This window comes from Podarcis cretensis (assembly GCF_951804945.1).
Source record: "Podarcis cretensis genome assembly, chromosome: 1".
In the NCBI taxonomy this organism is placed as follows: domain Eukaryota; kingdom Metazoa; phylum Chordata; class Lepidosauria; order Squamata; family Lacertidae; genus Podarcis; species Podarcis cretensis.
In genome coordinates this window covers 77,754,050-77,773,348 of record NC_137170.1, presented here as the reverse complement: position 1 = coordinate 77,773,348, position 19,299 = coordinate 77,754,050, and the positions used below count along the sequence as shown (strand labels likewise).

At 41.3% G+C, this 19,299-nt stretch overlaps 1 protein-coding gene and 1 long non-coding RNA gene across 15 annotated transcripts in view; one reads left to right on the top strand and one right to left on the bottom strand.

The window, feature by feature from the left end:
* The first annotated feature begins 2,175 nt into the window (after positions 1–2,175).
* Positions 2,176–19,299, top strand: part of BRSK2 (BR serine/threonine kinase 2) — a 390,734-nt gene continuing 373,610 nt past the window's right edge. For 6 of the 14 annotated variants that reach the window (XM_079988300.1, XM_079988297.1, XM_079988299.1 and 3 more), the window contains exon 1: positions 2,177–2,744. In XM_079988300.1, the coding sequence (XP_079844426.1) occupies positions 2,651–2,744 (94 nt within the window). In that variant the 5' untranslated portion in view covers positions 2,177–2,650. Of the gene's footprint in view, positions 2,745–2,801; positions 2,882–19,299 lie in introns of those variants that run through there. The other 8 variants (XM_079988293.1, XM_079988292.1, XM_079988290.1 and 5 more) reach the window with 7 other exon arrangements.
* LOC307213649 lies at positions 4,560–6,158 on the bottom strand. The gene is made up of 3 exons (XR_013837606.1): positions 6,052–6,158; positions 5,260–5,390; positions 4,560–4,659 (listed from the first exon to the last, which is right to left on the bottom strand). It is a non-coding gene; the product is annotated as an uncharacterized lncRNA (long non-coding RNA).

Below are 19,299 nucleotides of genomic sequence, written 5' to 3'. Positions count from 1 at the left end.
AAGTTCTTAACCTGAGGTACCACTGTATCTGTTTTTATTACACATTTGCATCCTGTCTTTTAGGCTAAACAGATCTAGAAGGTGGAAAATAAACATGCAAAAACCATAACACAAAATTAAACAATCAAAGCCAAGATATAGATATAGATATAGATATAGATATAGATATAGATATAGATATAGATATAGATATAGATATAGATATATTGCAATGAACAGCAGATCAAAACAGGAAACTAATTAGATTCCCCAGCTGGAAACAAGCAGTGGGAATAGGAAATCTAGAAAATGCCAACCTATGATGTGATTCCTGCTTTGCATGAGGTTGGACTAGATGGCCCTTGGGGTACCTTCCCATTTGACCATTCTAGGATTCTTTAGCTGGGATTCCTGCCTTGCAGCGGGTTGGATAGCTCAGTTGGTAAAGATTTGGGGGTTCAAGCCCCATGTTGGGCACAATATTTCCTGCATTGCAGGGAGCTGGATTAGACGACTCTCTGAGTCCCTTCAAATTCTATGATTCTATGACAGTTTTGGGGAGGGGGAGCACCACATTAGTATCTAAGATTTAGACCAACACCTAAAGATCAGCAAACCTCAGGAGGTTATTTCCATAGCCTTGGTGTCAAAGCTAAGAAGGCCATGTCCTAGCAGAACCCTCCACTGTAATTGTGGCAAACATGCTATGTGGGATAGTACACTATTTAAGGTATCCTGGAGTATATTTGGGATTAGGAAGCAATTTTCTCCTCAAAGACTAAGACCATGGAAGTAAGGTGCTTTTATTTCTGTGTTTATCTATAGCCAGTCTGTGGTACTGCTGACTTGCTTTAATTATTTGGGAATGTGTTTATAAGTTTTTGGTGGCACACTTTTTGGAATGTTGTAAACTATAAGTGGCAATCTCTTGGAGCTGCCTGAGTGTGGGAAGCAGGATGAAGATGGATAGAGTAATTGAGTCTGGAAAAGAAACTTTAATATCTGTCTGTCCATCTCGATCCTGCTCTCCATAATCAGGCAGCTCAACGAGATTGCCTCTTAAAGTTCACAACATACCAATAAAAGCTCTGTGATTCTGAGAGCATTACCGTAAAGCACATGCCCTATCCCATGCTCAAAAGTCTCAGCAAGCTACCTCCAAAAGACCCGGATGGCCATTTTTTGCCAGTAAGCTCTAAAAAGGCGAAGTATGTAAAGGTATAATGTTGGTGTGATGGTAACAGCCCATTGTTTTAAAACAAAAGTGGCCATCAGGAAGATATATGGTGGGGGGGAATTCATGTGGACCAAGGGATGGACTGAAGAGGTTGCTGGATTTTATTTTGCCTGCTTGAACTTTCCCTACCATCAACCCTTCCCCAGCTGTTTTTCTCCTGCCCCTTCTCCACTGAGGGAGAAGCAGCTACAGGGAGATTTCAGGAGGCAATGGGTTTGGCAGAAGAAAAATTCAGCAGCACCTACTGTCTGCCCTCCACTTCAAATCCTCCCCTCACCCACTTTATACCTGTTCAGCAGAACTTGCATTCTAACAGAAGGGCTGGGGTGTCATCATATTTAGTTAGTTACTTTGAGTGAGGCAGTAGGTCATGCTGCTCCCGTGTCATTTTAATATCTTTTGTTCCTTAACTGCATTTTGCTTGGGCACCTTTAATTTTCTGTATTAACCTTAACATTAACCCTAGCATTCATCATGTTAAGATAACCAAGCTATCTTTGATTCTGATTAGTGTTGTGTGTTCATGTGTGTATGCACATGTGCACAATTTCTTCATTTTAAGGGCATCTGCCCCAAGATCTTGTCACTCAAATAAATAAATAAAAACAAGCTCTCTTGGACTTCGTTTTTTCTTTGATCTCCTTTGCTGGATTTTCTTTGTGTGTGTGATTTTTATTCCACAGTCTCAGCATTATTTGCAAGATGGACTTGAATGACTGAACTGCAGAGTTTTTGTTTGCTTAACTTGCTTCAGTGCAGCTGATACAGACTATGTAGCTCTTTTTGTCATCTACCCATGCATGCAAAGTTAAAAACAGGGCAGTTTTGAATTCTGACTAACTACTGACCTTATCAGGAGACGAATCCCCTCACAGTTTTATTGCTGTTGCCGTTGGTTATGATGCTCCGTAGCAGGCAGAGGCAGCAACTGATGCTGATGCTGATGGAAAAGAAAAGGTAGTGGATGGAAGGGGGGGGGGAGAGGCTGAGGTGTTGTCAGGGATTGGCTGCCTGTAATGTCAGTCGGAGCCGTGGGCCCCAGCTCTTCCGCTGCTCCAGCTCTCCCCGAACAGCTCCTAGAGAGAACTAAGGCGTGCGGAGTGCTGATGACCAGCACCATGCTTCTTATGCTTGGATCTTAGATTTCCTCCCTCCCCAAACACTGGTTAATAAGTCCTCCTGTGCATCAGCATCCTAGGCAGAGAGAAGGAAACAAAAAGGAAAAGAAAGAAAGGGAGGGGGGAAGGAAGAGTGAATCTTCAGCCAAGTGGATAAGATCAGCAAAAGAGTCAGAGAGAGAGAGAGAGAGAGACTGGGTGCTTTGCTTGCACAGCGGCAAAGTGGGAATTTAAAGAGCTGCGGTGAAAAAGAGCCCAGAGACTCCCCAACCACAACACAAGGCATAACCTCGCAGAATTACAGAGCCAGGTAGAAATGACATCAACTGGCAAAGAAGGCAGCGGAGCTCAGCACGCACAATATGTTGGACCGTACCGCTTGGAGAAAACCCTGGGCAAAGGACAGACAGGTTGGTTCTTATGCAGCAGGAGCAGCCCTAGGGATAAGGCAGCAGTCGCTGAGATTATGGAGATGGGAGAGCCTAGGCTCTCTGGCCATTCCTTGTCTTTTGCTGTGGCATCTGATAAATAATAGCTTGAATTTAAGGTGGTTCTTTTTTGCTCTGGCTCTGGGTGTGTGTGTGTTTTGTTTTCGTGATTTATATCTTGTTTTAACAAGTCCAGGTTGCTTTGTGTGGATCACTCCTGGAAAGGGGTGGTGTTCTGATGACAGTCAAAGTGCGTGTGGGGAGGGGCTGATTGAGTGGAGGGGGGGGGACGCGAAGGAAAGATGCTCAGCGGCTGGTGAATTTTGCTTTGATTCAGTGCACCACTTTCCTTTCCTTTCCTTTTTTAAAACTAGAATTCAGTTGAATTGGGAGGCACATAACGGACAACGAAGAAGAGGGGGAGGAAGCTGGAAGTCACCAGCAGTGTTTTATGACATCATGATTGAAAAGGGTGTAGTCCTTAAGGTGCAGTTGGTGGAGGTGCGGTGGTTTGGGGGCCAGGAGGGGGAAGAGACTATGTGAATGTATAATACTGCCTTTGCTGGTTATTTGGAAAGTGTCCCTGGCACTGTCAAAGCAGAGAAAGTATTCAGGAGTAAAGAAACAAAAAAAAGCCATAATCCAAAACCCTGCCCTGTCTATGCTGTTTTCTTTTAATCTTACTATATATTTTACTGCTGATTTAAGAATCCATGTCCAGCAGCCAGAGGTTTGTTGTTGTTGCCTGATAGGAACAATAGCAAGAAATATTAAAAGGAGGAAATGTAGTGCAAGGCATTAGCAGGGAGCAGGTGCTTTTGCCCTACGTGACATAATTAGATCCCTTCAGTGCATTCAAGATTGGGACTCACTGGTTCCCTGCTTTGGTGGATTCACTTCAAGGGCAGGGAAACAGTAATTGCAAAGAAGCGACCATTGCAGAAATGTTAAATCTCTGTCCACCAGACTTTCCTGATTTGTATCCCCTTTTGGCGTTTTGGTAACAGGTGCGGTGGGCAATCTTGTCTTGCCACAAGATTTCAATGAGCAACCCTAGAAGTGAATTTAAGACTCTTCAGCTTAGCATTTTTAGAGCAGAGTATATGTGTGTGTGATCTCACTCACTCACACACACACACACACACCAAATTGCTCTCCTTTGCTCCTTGTTGATATTAAGTGTTGTTCATCATAGTGGGACAATAAAACATGGTGCATTGTGTTTTGCTTTTTTAAAAAGACAGCCGAGCTTTGCCCATCTGTTGTCTAAAGGATTTAATAGGCGTTTCCATCCCCAGCTGCTGTCTGTGTTCTTGCTGCCCTGCATGGCAGCAGCTCTGCAGTCCCCGCAATTTTCTTAGGGACTGAGTTGAAATCCAGATCTTTCTCTGAAAGGGGCCAAGCTTTTCTTCAATGATTGATTGTGAAGCTCCCCTCCAATTCTTTTTCATCCTCCCTCTCAAACCCCATAGCAACCACTTTTAGATAGGAATGGTTATGAAAATGGCATTGCTTTAAATGGGAAAGCGACTTTTATTTATTTTTATTAAAAAATCCTCCTCCTCCCTGTATGTACTGCAGTAGCTTCATGCATCCCTTCACCTTTATTCTTCACAATGCTGAGTAAAAAACAACAACCCCAAACCCTTCCTCCAACCAACCTGATTCACTGTGAAATATATCTTGACATGAATAAGGAGCCGAGGGGGGGGGGGGAACTCTCACCAAAATGATTGCAGCATCATGGGTACACCAATAAAAATACTGAATGTTGTGACCAGAGGTGATCTCTTGCCATCCACTCTTGGCTGGGGGCATCTAAGAGGCCCTAGATTCAGTCTTACTCTGTTGCCACAGTTTTTGCCTTGTACCATGAGAGGTCTTTCACTCTGCCCAACTGCCATGTAGAAAAAGTGTGTGTTATTGCAAATGTAGCTACATTTCAGACAAATCCTATGCATGTTTTCTCAAAAGTAAGTCCTACTGAGTTTAACAGCACAGGATTTGCAACCGAGTGAGCAAGCATAGGATTGCAGCCTTCGAATGTAAACCACAGTGTGGTATTATGCTTCCCAAGGGTTAGCTGCAATTTTCCCTCCCCCTCCCCTTGCTAATCTTCCTATCTTCCTCCTAAGTGATTAGAGAGTGAGAGAGATTGGGGGGGTGAGCAAGTGTAAGTGTGTGTGTGTGTGTGTGTGTGTGTGTGTGTGTGTGTTCAGAGGTTTCATGCTGTCTGCCTTTGCAGATCTTTGAGGAAATCATCTAGGGCTAGGATTGTTCTTCATGATTTTACATCTAATTATAGATGACCCTCTAGTCTTTCCATTCATGCACACACTGCAGTGATACAGAGAAGAAAATCTAAAAGCCTAAAGAATAGCTGCAGCAGACTTATGCACTCTTACTTGGGAACAAGTCCCTTTGAAGTAAATGAGACTTCCTTCTGAGAAAACATGCACAGGAACTGAATGTTTTGTTTTCTATTCCCCATACTCACCTTGATATACTTGGGAATGATAAACACCGGCATCTTCATTCCTAACCAGAGCTGGAATGATTCAGAGTTATGCAGCCAGGCAGCATAGTTTGTGTCTATCACTTCTATGTTCCTGGAAGTGAGACAGTAAGCTTTGGGTGGGAAAGAATATGAAAATTCAGTTGTTGGAGGCTTTATATTGTATAACATTGTTATGTGACAGGTAATTAAATAAAGCTGTTTAGGCCTTCTGAAAATAGAGCAGTACTTTGAGGAATTATACTACAGCATTGCATTGCATTGCATGGAATGAGCTTGCCCCCTCTTTGAAAGATAATTTGGCCAAGTGTATCAACAATCACAAGATCTCATCATAGCATCCATAGCCTATTTGCTTCTTAGTAGATCTTCACAACCACTCATATTCCCTCCTCCTTTGCTCAACTAGAAGAAATGAGGCCCTAACCCTAACCCTTGTACCCTCTCAGGGATACTCACTGTCTACCTGCTATTCACAGAAATACATGATATTGTTGAAGATCAAAGGCGAAGGAATTCGGAGGCAAGTGCTGGCTTCTTCTCATAGCAGCCTTGCAAAGGTTGTCATGAAAAGAGAACTTTCATGTGCTGTCTGAACTTTGAATAGCTTTCTTCAGCCTCCACACCACCCTAAATGATGCAGTTCTTAATGACTGTGAAGCAAGGAATGTTTACAGACAAGACCCTGCTGGCTTTCTGCAAGGAAGCCCAGATGCTGTGTCTTTGCTATCAGTGGAAGCTGGTGACATCTGGTCATGGGTATGCAAAACTGACCTGGCAAAACATACTGAGGATGCATTTCAAAGGGCTGGGTGATGACTGTGCTGATTCTCATTCAAAGCAGGGGAAGCAAAGCTTGTCCTGAGGAGCCTCCAGAGCTGGCACATCGGGCTTGCTGAAAATGATTGATGTCACAAAAGGAGGATTATGGCCTCCTGGTTTTAAAAGCAGGAATAGGGCACTGAGCAAAAGGGTGCAAAAAATTTGCATACAGCCTTTCCATAGTATGGGGAGTGTGGCAAAAGCTGGGGGAAGAAATTCTTAATAATGCAGTGTAAGAATTCCATGCATGTATAATTAAATTAGACTGCTGTAGTAAGACAATTGCCCCTTTGTTGCTGTATAAGGCAGAGGTCAAATGGGTTCTGCTGTTGTTTCCCAAAACTGGACTTGTAGAATATGTGTTCAGCAGGGGGAGGATGCATGAAGTAATGCAATAATCTAATGATCATATTTGTAAAATTGTATTATGAGGAAACATCTTTGAAAATGCTGACAACAACAAATTGCACATAAAGGGATGAGCAAGAGATGGTTTATATTGCACTGAATTACACTATAGCATAGTTAATTATGGGAGGTTTGCACTGTAATTAACAGTAATGAACAAAAAGGATGTGCTTTTGTGTTTGCAATAACACGCCAGGAAACATGTGTGCTTAGATAACAGATCAGATGGGAAGACAAAAGCACGAAAATTCAGGTTTATTATTCAAATGAAACAAAGTCTTCCTTAATTTGCTATGTGTGATATTTTGCATGAAATTAACATTGCATGTGCTTCAACCATTTATAAAATGTCTTTTTAATCTAGGAATACTTCTGCATTTTATTTTATTTTCATCTCTTCTTTCTTGTTTGGAACACAAATATAATATTTGTGGTGTTGCATTCATGTACCGTATTTACTCAAATCACCTTTTTTTAGCCAAATCTGGTTGTGAAAATTAAGGTGCTCATTAGATTTGATGGTACATTTACATTTGCAAGCAAATTCTTTGTTTTTGTTTCAAGGTTCTGAAAACTGAGATGTGCATTAGATTCAATGGCACATTAAACTCGAGTAAATATGGTAACTGTTGCCATAGCCCATCCTATACACTTGTGTGCTAGCCATACTAGCATGTTATACAAATGAGTTTGTGGTGCTTTAGTAATTATGAACTAAGGTTTTGATGATGAACTGAGAGCTTTCCTTGCAAATTGGCTCCTTCCTTCCTGCCTGCCTGCCTTCTTTCTCAGATTTTGGTGGCATTTTTAAAATTGTTGAAGCTCCATTTGTTGTGCTCCCAAATAAAGGCTGTATGTAAGTGGAGTGAATTTGGACAACTATGTTACTCTCTATGTTTTCGGTGGCAATGTTTGAAGTGTGGATGCTCCTCTACTTCTGGGGGCTCCCCATGTAATTTAGAACCCTGCAAATGGGGGTTCTAATCCAGTTAGATATAACAACGCAGCATGGAGTGCTTGCCATGTTTCTTCCCACTCACCCTTGCTTGTGTGCAGCCTTTACCCATGCCCAAATTGGGCTTTAATGGATGCAGGCTAGATTCTCAGTTCATTAGAAGCAAATCCCATTGAATTTGATAGAAATTTACTCCAAGCAAATACATTTTTTACAGGGACAGTTTTACCATGAAACAAAGTACATAAGTAGCTATTGGCCTTATTTTCCATATTATTAGAATTTCATGGGGTGACAAATGCCTTAGTCATGCAGGTGATGACCTTTGTTGAAGGACAGACAGGCTGTGCATGACTCTGTTGATTCTTCTGGACCTCTCAGTGGTTTTCACTACCATCAACTGTGGTATCCTACTGTGAAGGTGGCTAGGTTGGCAACAGGAAGTTACATTCTTTTGCTTCAGAAAAGATGCAGTGAGTGGGGCTGGGGATAACTAGGTCTTTTTTGAGAGAGGGGGAATGAAGGATAAAATTGTCCCAGGTCTCGGACATGGTGGGGGGGGCATATAAACCCTTAAATTAAGAAGAGAATGAAGAAAACACACACAGCCCACTGGCATCTTAGAGCCTTAAAAATGGTCCTAGGAATGACTGTTCTGCTCCATGGGAGTTGCTTTGCAGTGTACCTCAGGGATCCATCTTATTCTCTATCCGAGATCTATGTGAAACTGTTGAGATAGGTTGTGGAATAAGGTGTCATAATATTGGAGGTACCCAGTGAGATAACAAGGTTCCTAAATGGGTGTTTCAAGGGGGAAATTGGCAGGATAAGAATGAACAAACTGAAATTCAATCAAGGTAATATGGAGATGCTGACAATGAGTTATCTGGAATCAGGTGTGCGACCTGTCCTGGATATGGTTGCACTACTCTTGAAGAAAGGCATTTGCATTTTGCAGGTTGCTGCTGGACCACTTGTTCCTTGGTGCTCTAGTGGCAGCTGTGGCTGGGAGAGCCCTTTTCCTCATATGTGTGGTGTGCCAGCTCAAGGAGTTGGAGCTGTTTCAATTTCAGACTTTCCCTTCCTTTTTGATCTCATATTGACAGACTCCCATAATAAAATCATATTTGCTCTTCACTTTGTAAATATTAAAAAGATGGCCTCAAATTCTGATATGAGTTATTGGCTTGCTGCGGAGGAGATATACACTCTGGAGTTTGAGTGGGTTGCATTTTTGCTTTGCTTTTATTTTATTTTTTTGTATGGATGAGCATTCAATTATGTGAACCCATAACTGCAGCCTAAAGGAAGTACAGTCTATAAACATTTTTACCTCTTCTTTTGCTGCTTGTGAGAACAAAGTGAAAGTTTAAAAGGGGGCACAGGAGGTCAAGAAGATTTGCCAGTATGTGTCAGGTCATCTGTGAATCTTGGCAGAACTGGTTTCCTTTAGGCAGTACTCTATATGACATGTTGTTGTTGTTAACTTAATTATTTTATTATATTTATTATCTCACATTTCTTCCACCTTAGTTCTTGAGATGCCTTATCTAGTTCCCTGGCAGTCTTCTATCCAAGCATTGACAAGAGCCAGACCTTCTTAGTGTTAGCAAAGTTGCCCACTGTGTACCAAGCAAGGACTGCCAGGAACCGAGCTTCTAAAAAAACCTAGAAGGTGTGGTTACTCCCTCCAAGTTGCAGAATAGGCAGAGCATCAAGATGTTTGACTGGTGTCTGCTGCTGTAAATATTATATTGTTACAAAAGCTGGGTGGCTGCCCCTTTCTATGCCAAGTGGTGGCAAGAACCCATGGGGTCCCAGGCACACACACAGGGTCTGTGTCCCTTTAGAGAACAGAAGACATGGCGGAGACTGTCATGTTTTAAGAAATATGGTTTATTCACCTATTTACACTTTCAGTCTGCATGGAGGGAGTCCATATCTTATGGCATACACATTTTCCGAGGCAGCAGTCCAGGCAACCTTCAGGCTGTCTTCCTCAAAGGTGGATCCCAGCCCCTCTTACTCCCAGTAACCCTTGCTCAAAAGCACCCCATCACCTTGGCAACCCTTCAAACTCCTGCCTCAGGGCAGGGGGGAAGTTCTCTTGCATTGGCAACGACCCTCAGTAGGCACTCAATGGTCCTCTATTTTCCTCTTAATGGCCCTAGCTTGGCCAGTATGGTTTGCATAAGCCAGCCCAGGAACTCCCTGTCTGGCAAAGCTCTGCAGTTTGTGTTTTAATCCATATCCCAATTAATCAAAATCCTAGCTTTTTTTCATTCCTAGGGTTTAGGGGGCCCCATCCACCCTGCACACATCTGTAACATCATTCACTTGAGGCCTGGGGTTCATTTGGTGAGTGGTATTGTTACCAGAGCCTCTTTAGGCAAGGCAAGACAAATCAGGACCCTGGGCAGCTCACAGTGGGCTCTGCTGCCTGAGTCTCAACAAAGAGCCAGAATCATCTCTTCAAAGGCTTAGGAGGGCTGGCAAGGTCTTCCCTTGCAATGGCTCCATCCTCCAGGGAGGACGGTCTGCAGCCATCAAAGAACCCACTGCTGATTCTACAGTTGCAGGCTCTGTGCAGAGCTGTGGAGCAAAAGAAGTTGAGGATGATGGGAGAGCCAGGTCGTCAGAGTAGGGTGGTGTAGAAGGAAGCACCAAGGACTCCTTTTCCCTCCAATGTGATGACTTGCAATTAATCTGAATATTAGCCCTCCTCAGGATGACACTGTGACCTAGATGCAGGGGACGTCAGAGTAAATGGAGGAGCTGCAGTTTGGCTAGCCCTTAATTAGACACTGTCGGGTTATCCTACTACTCCCCAATATCTTATTTTGTCTCTGGACATAGCAGGAGTAGCCGGTGAAGTTGGGCAGAGCTGCCTTCCTAACACCAACATCACTGCCACTTACTTGGATGGGCAGAGGTGGCACAGGGTGGAGCAGAGTTCAGGACAATGTGGATGTACCTGTAAGACCACTGGGTTGGCTGAATGAGACTAGGAAAATATATGGGTCTAACAGGCCTCATCACATTCTCTAATTTGCTTGTTCATAAAAAGATGCCTTCAAACCTGAACAAATCAAATCAGCTCTTGAGAAGTCCTCATATATGGAACAGAATCTTGGAAAGCCACACTGACCTTGGCTATCTATTTTGAAACCTGAGTGAACTATAGAAAAGGGAGAATGCATATGCTTTTCAAAGAGGCAACATTTGCAGAATAGAGCACTGCTTCTAAAGTTAAGGAATGCTGAGATATGTATAGGTCAGAGTAAAAAAATGCTAATGATTCAAAACTCCAATAAATATAAATGAAATAAAAGAGTAAAATAATAATCATAGTTCAAAAAGCAAGTGAATAAGCATTTTATGGGAGCAAGCAGTCTACTTTGAAGCACGCAGCTTGCTTTTTTGTTACATTGTCAGATGAGTGGGATTATATTGCTATTTATATACCTAAATCTCAGACATCACCAGGGTTACAGAAATAGCAATTCAATAGATATGGCTTTTACACTATTAAGACAGCTTTCTTCTTTGTATCCCTGTTCCATTTAGCCACCTCTTTATTGGCTATCACTGAAACTAAAGACCTCACAAAAATGAGTGGAACACAAGGTAATCCATAACAAATGATAGGGTGATAGTTTCCACATATTCTAGGTTACAAATGGTAACACCACAAGGGAAACCTGAAGGAGGAGCTGACCCTAGTGTCACTACTGTTGAGAAGGCTGTGCATTAGGATGAGATGAGAAGACAGACAAATTAAAAACATTTATCAACAGGATGTACAGTTGCTTTGAAATGAATTCTCAAAGTTGCACTTAAAGAGACACTGTTATGCTTTTATTGTGGCCTTGCTCTTGTTTTTGTGTATTGCAATACCCTTATCAGCTGCAACGAAGGCTAGCTCATAAAAAATGATGACCCTAAATGTTTTGCAGAGTTAAAAAAATACAAGGAACTATTGAGAGAGAATTTTCATGAAATCTAATGGTGATGTGATCATTCTGTAGAAGGCAAAATGTTGCTTTCTTTTTTCTTTTTTACCAGCAGTACTGGGCTTATATAAGAGACCAAAGAGACATGAGTTTGCTTCTCAGTGAATGTCAGGACAGGACAAGAGACTAAATTGAAAGGGAGAAGTATTATAAAATAGGTCCAAGAAAGTAGTAGGCTGGCCTGTTACCTATTCTGAAAACAAGGCAGTTTTAAACTACAGCAGGAACTGCTGGTGGAAAACATGGGTGATCTTCTCATTAGTTTGAAACAATACATAAAGGCCAGCTGCAGTGGTAGATCAGTGGAAAGAGAAGTGAGGTTGACAACTTCAGCAGGACATCATCGGGAACATACCTGAGAGTGTGTTCCCTAACCTAGGGAACTTTAAGTCAGTCACTAGGTCCAGCAGCTGGCAAAATACAGTAGATCCTGGAGTGTAGCAGGCAGACTGTACTGCTATGTTGTTCAGGCAAGAGCAAAGTGCAGACTGCTAGTGTTTATTTCTTACTTTTAATATGTTTACATTACTTGTATCCCTGAGCAGGAATGTGAAAGTGGCAGCCATATTTTTGAATGCCAGTATTTCATAGGGTTCATTTCGTGTTGCTTTGAGAAACAGAAGTGTCATGAACTTAGCTTTAAATTGGCTTCTCTGGGAAAATGAACTTTTTGATTCCAGGCAAATAGTTCCATGGTGTTGTATGCAGTTCCTTGTGGACTGGTGGATTGTAAACAAGACGATAACCCTAAATAAAGGGTTTACATTTTTTTAAAAAACAACAACCACCCAAGGAAAAACTATAAGTCTATGCTTCCATTTGTGCATAAACAATGTCTTTAACTATTGGAGGCAAGTTCTGCAGACACCCCTTAAGCACATAGAATTGCAGTCTACTAAGTAAGATTATGTGTAGTCTCTCCCTTTTGCTTATTATTGATTTGGTCACACAAGGCAACACATTTCTATCCCAAACTTATCATGATGGGTGTTCTCCCCTCCCACAGCAAAGTGACTCATGATTCCAGATAATTTGCTCAATGAATTTAAAATTTTGTTCTTACATGGAACATTGGGAACCAGATGGTGGTTTCCTCAGTGTTATTTGTAATCGAAATTTATCTAGCATATTTTTCCCCCTTTCCCTGAGTCAAGTGCATTTCTGTTGAACGTTGAATTGTGTGCTTCCTCATAATTGGTTTCGTACTTGATGTGACATTGCTCTTTCACTTGGTTGGTTGAGCATGGAGGTGATTCCTGTACTGTAAATTTTGTTTCATACAGTGTGGCTCAAATCCAAAGACCATCAGTGTAGCAGAGGGTTGTGTGCACATGTACCCACCAAACAGATGGCCAGCTTTGATGTCAAACACCTGTTTGGGGATGGGGGGGGCTAGAATTCAACAAATACTCAACAAACTAATTGGTTCTGTCAAAGCTGGCTGCACCCGAACAATCTGGACATCTGTGTGGACCCAATGTAACATAGAGAGGTGCAGTCCTAGGTTCTGGATGAATCTATGGAATAGTCCATAGCAAGAGTGAATCACAGGTTTTGCATGCAGATGGCTCAGTACTTGAGACAGTCATCTGTTAAAGGATCTCAGATAGCAGAACTGGAAAGAATGCTGTCGGGGATTTTAGAGAGCTGCTGCTAGTCAGGACAAGAATTATCTGTACATTCATTAATGACATAAATGCTCTTATAAATTATCCACATTATATGTTCATTTTTACTCGATCCAACAAAGAGATTCATTCATAAATGCTTGCTTCTACATGCAGTATTTGTTAAGTTAGCGAACTTAAATGAACTTACTTTTACTCTGTGCCAGTGAATTTTCAGCAGTAAGCAAAGGGTCACAAAACCAAACAATTAATTTTTAATATAAACATGTATTCATATCAATATTCATCAAATGTTTAGAGTGCTTTTTATTACAGCTCTCCCTATATTGATTTGCTTATAAATCATTGGTTTGTGACTTTAACATTATGAATAATTGGTATATGATTTAACTTTAATGGTGACATGTGACAGCTTTATTTATTTTTCTTTTCAGCTTATTTAAATGGCCAAACAACTATGTGAGAAATTCATGGCTATGTCTGGCCTAAGACCCATGAATCACATGTGTTAACTTAGAATTGCTCTCAAGTGAGACTTTTCTGTTTCACAGAATGCAAGACATATATGCAATACAAAGCAATTTTTTTTTCATTTTTGAATTTACACAGTATAATTAGACCTAGCCTTAAAGATCCTTTTATATTGTGTAACTTGTGCAGGAGTTCTTATCTTTCCAGATACTTCCAAACAGATAAAAAGGAATGGGCTTGGCTTCTAAAAATAGCTGAATATTTGAGGAAAACTGGACAGTCATTTTATTATTGATGTTGATGGTCAAATTCCAGATTCAGTATTATCCTTGAACACAACTTGTACACAACTTCAACATATATTGACTTGCTAATTACATAGTCATATATTGTCAGGTCATGAAAGGAGAATGGTTAAGATTGCAAGTGGAGAAATAGGGGAGAAAGAGAGCATATGTGTATAGAAGAAAAAAACTTAAATATTTCAGGGTTGGACAATGTCCTTAATGTATCATGAGCCAGAGAGTTGCAGCTGATTTACATACTTTAGGGCAGAGCTTTCCAAATTCTGTGTCGTGGCCTGTTAGTGTGTCAGCTGCATTGTGTAGGTGTGTCACATGAACGCTCCCTGAGCTCCTCCCAGGGCTGAAAAGAGGTTAGTTTAACCTCCAGTTTGCTAGTAAAACTGAATTACTGTGTCATGAAATGATGCATGTCTAAAAAGTGTGTCACCAACATGAAAAGTGTGGAAAGCTCTGCTTTAGGGTTAGGTATTAAAAAGAGAGAATCAACATGTGCAAAGTAGAGTTTATTGAAAGAGCTAGAGCCCCCAAACAAGCCTAGTTCTTTGCTTAGGGGATTTTATTTGTTGTTTTTTTAAGTACCAACAACATGTCTGTGTAACTCCTGACAAGGTTTTCTGTTATTCCTTACTACCTCTAAAGGACCATGGTAGACATCCTATCCTGGAGATTCTTGAATAGAACATTCTTCAGTATGAACCATTAATGGTGATTTAGTCTGCTGTTAGTGATAGAGCACTGCCTGCCATGTTATTCATACAAAACTAAGAATAAATGGTGGAAAACATAATAGTAATGAATCATTGTATTGACAGTGAAGAAGAGTAAGACAAGCAATAGACAGTCAGCAATCCAATTACTGATATGTGAAGATATTACTGCTTTTAATATCTTAGCCGTTTTTATACTTAGCGAGAAATTGGGTTGGTGATTAGAAAAGGTTTCTTAAAAAGCCACCACCACTACCACCTCATAGTTTTACTTCACATAACGTGCTAAGTTTGTAGGTATGACTGTATTTTCAGTTAAATGTTTCACTTTTTATCGATTTAACTTTTCAGAGGTTAGTGGAAAATTATTTTCAGACATCCATTCAGTAAATGCGCTTCTAGCTGCCTGCACAATTTATCAACAATGGTCTCCCTATCTCCCGAGGCTCTGGCCATTTGTAACTCTACAGTTTTGCAGTACAAGCTTTCATGGGAGTAAAAATGAATGTGTATTTGTGTGTGTTTTTCAGTAGTGTGCTACATACCCATTGAAGAGACATCCGTTTTGCAGGTCCACTTCAAAATGTCAATGAACGCTCACATAAGCCCAATTCTCCAGCTCATTAATTAAAATTATTGTTAACTCACATTTGATGAAGGTAGCTCAAAAGCCTGTAGAACTGTGTTTCCTAACATAGCAAGTAACTAGTGAGACTTCAATAATTTGAATGTTCCCCATTGGGCCTTGATTTTTAACTTAAAAGAAATACATACGTTATGACTCTAAATATATAATATACTGTGGCATTACCTTCTTGTATTATTGGCCAACGTTATTTATTCATTTAATAATATTTCTATACCACTTGATTGTCAAAAACCTCAAAGCGGTTTACAAAAGATGAAACAGTAAAATCAGTGGTGGTGGCGTTGGTGGGGACACAACCCCACTTTAAAATATACAAAAGTTAAAATACTAAAACAGATTAAAATTACCTCATCTTTCCAAACATCTCAGTATACTTCCCTTGGCCTGGCACTAAAAAGAGTACAGTGAAGGTGTCTGCTTGATTTCAATAGGCAGGGAGTTCCAAAGTGTAGACGCTGCCACACTAAGCGATGGAGTCCTTACAAATGTGGAAAAGGTATTATGTGGCACCTGTAGTAGTGACAATTCCACCAATCAAAGCTGTCGAGGGCACATGTAGGGTAAGGCGATCTCATAGGGAAACTGGTCCCAAGGGCACTGGAATGGTTGAGGCTGTTGGGAGTTACAGTTCAAAACATCTGAAAGGCACTGAGCATAGCTGTCGTTTCTCTTTTTTAAAGGGAAATTCCCTTATTCCAAATAGGATTCCGTGCAAGAAAAGGGAAAAGTTGACAGCTATGGCACTGAGTTGGTAAAAACTGTTCTAGGTGCATATGAATATTGAGTTTTTCTCATGGCAGCTCTGTTGGCACCAAAGCAATTCACATATTTTTATTCCCAGGTTGATATCACATGGTAAAATGGCTGCATGTAACTGTGTCATCAACAGTATGTTGCCATTCAGTATGAAGACCACAAGTGAGATGGTGAAGGAAATTATATAAAGACAGGCACACAACAGTGGAAATTGGGTATTAAAGCTTCCACTTTTGTGAAGACCTTACTTGGACCTTAAAGCAGACTTAGATTTTGATATTGGGAGTGGTAAAGAGTTAGTTTTGAAGTATGGAGGAGGGATAGAGATAAATGCTTTTAGTTTGGAGCTGGATTGGAAAGATTGCTAAGGGGATTCTGGCTAGCATTTTCAGATCTCAAGAAACTGAACTCATGCCATTTTGTAACAATAATTGCCTAATCATGTGACTTCTTGATTCCCCTTAGCCTAACCTTCACATTTGTAAAGAAAAACATATATGGCGGATAAACCACACACACACATCTCTCCTGAACTTTCTTCTCACAAAGAATCTAATACTGTGTAGTTACCATAGAACTTCCTACTGCTCTAGAAAGTTGAGATCGTGAAACACTGTTCCATGGGGAACAGACCCTCCAGCTCTATTTTGGAGGCTGCAGGGCTTGTGAAAATAAAACACAGATTATGCTAATTAAAATGTAGGGTATTATCCCACCCCAGTTCAACAATGCAGAGAGAATAAGAACTCTGCATGCCCTTGTTAGATGGGCACATATCCTAGTTCCACCCCTAACATGGAAGCTACTTCAAGATGTGCAGAGGTATTCACGTCTGCAGCTAAACAAGGTCAGAGTTAGGCTCCCAGGCTTCTATGAGCAAGTCACGGTAATGGCTGTAGTCACTGTAGCCTGTCTTTGCCACTCTCCACTATTTCCCTGTTGCTTTTAGGCCATTTATGTCCTTTAGTTTCTCCTGCTTAACAGTTGAGGCCTGTTTCCCTAGTATGGGCTGTGATTAGCCAATGCTCTAATGCGCCTGCATTTCCAGCTCATCTGTGCAGGAAGACAGCACTGTCAGGCTCTGCCTTACAATAAATTTCTTATGTTGCCTTGCTGCTGAGTACGCCACTCACTCTTAGTACACACTGAGGCCCTTGGTCTCTCTCACTTTCTTTGTTGCCTCTCTCAGATGTTGCACTTTTTCTACTTTTCACCTTAGGATACTGTCACCTCATTGAACTAGAAAGTGGTGCAGTGTGCCAGATTCATTACTCTCAAGTCTGCTTTTTTTCCTGAAGGGAATGGGGGGTGGGGAGAATCACATTTGGCTTCTGATATGCTTGCTTCCTCTTACCGCAGAAGCAATATTAAAGGCTTAAGGAGGAACCTAGATCTATTGATATCATCATAGTTTTATAGTGCTGTCCTTGGTCATCGCATTTAAGTCAATGACAAGATCACAGAACAGATGTGAGCTGCATTTATTTTCACTGTTATCACCTATATAGAGATACAATCAATTTTGTTGCCATGGTAAGAATTATTGCAAATGTTTTAGTGTAATGTATAATAATATTAAAGAGGCAGCATAGCACAGCTGGGAATACCTTAGTGGGAGAATTTCTTTTGGCTTTTGTGCATGGCTCTGATAAACTGGGTGGCTTGGCCAAATGCTGGAGAGCACTATTCTGCTACCATTTTCTGTGTCCTCTATATCTTGGCTCAAAAGGTTTTCAGTGTGTATTAATCTGTATTTGGATTTTTAAGACTGTATTTTATATGGAAACAGGAGCTACTTAAGGACCAAGCAAACTAGGGGAACTTGTACTTGAAAGTTGTCACTGAAATCCTTCACTGAAATTGTCAAGGGAATGCCCACACCATCTGTCCCAAGGATGGGGAATCTTAGGCCTAGGGATTGAATGCAGCCCTTGCCCTGGCCTCTCTACCTGGCTCTCTGGACTCTTCTCTGCTGCACCCTTTCTCCCCAGGCCATACCCCTCACCAGCCCTGCTTTGCACCCTCCTTGAGTGATTTTGCCGGGTGAAAATGTGTCATTGAACTCTGATAATGCTTGCCGCTTGCCTTGATGGAAGATAGAGAGGAATGTGTGAGTGTGTGCAGAAGCAAGCCTACTGCACAAAGGTAAAATCAACACTTGTTACTTCATACACTTTGGCTTCTAGCCCCACCCACCAGTGGCATGTGGAGTTTTTCTGGGTTGTATTTGTAAATAATCCAAATAAATAAAATGAAAGGTGCGAGCAGGCAAGTTTTTCACAAAACAAATGAAAAGAATAGTGCCTTCACATTTTGGCTGATATCTTGTTCTTTCTCTCTCTTTAAAATGAAAGCTGGGACTCTGGTTCACCCTATTACCTTTCCAACATTACATCCTCACCACCAGCTCCACACCCCCCCCCTGTATTGGGAAATGTATTTCGCATGCCACCTAAGCTTTCTGCACAATTTAGCACCTGGAAATCAAGGTTATTTATTTCATGGGGAGACTACATGAGTACAGGATGCTCAGCCTTGCAAGCATTTCCTTCCCAACACACTGAAGGCAGTGAAATCTGGCACAGGGACATGAAGAGGCTATTTCAAGTGTCCTTTCCAATAACTATTTCAAACTCAGCCTAAAGCCTAGACTATCTCCTTTGTCAAGCAGCAACAGGACAATGGTTTGTCCTTTCTGTGCCTGGTAATCACAATTTCTTTTGTGAGTCTTTGTGATCACAGCCTAAGAACCCCTGAGCTCAATGAGTCTTCTAAGTCCTATACAAACCTGTCAAACCTCCATGTATCCTTTGTTAGCTTGGCTGGCAGACATTGTGCCTAGGTTTGGGTGGCTTTTAGCTTGGGTGCCTGTTCTTGTTGTTCTGAACCCCTGTGCTCCACAGCATTCCAGCAAGGGGTCATCTTGTTGTAAAGGTATCCTGACTTAGTATGGAATCATGGCTTTGGGTACTCTTTTTTTCTTTCTTTCAAACTCTCCTTCCCAGTGAGTGCCAGTCTGGTAAAATCTTGCCATAGCCAAGGGAAGTCATTTCTTCTTACCTTCCTTTTGGATTTACCCGAACAATAAAAATCTCCCCTACCCCACCCTTGTGTTTGCCCAGAGCATAAGAAATGAAAAGTATAACTCTCTTACTCTGTCTTTCTCTCTCTCTCTTTCATTAGCTTTTCAATTCCCACTGAATTACCCCATCCTCATCTCAGAAGCAATTCATTGTGTAGCCTCATCCTCCTTTCTCTCCTTCCAGCCTTCATAGCTAACCATTAGATTGCCATTTTGTTACACTTTC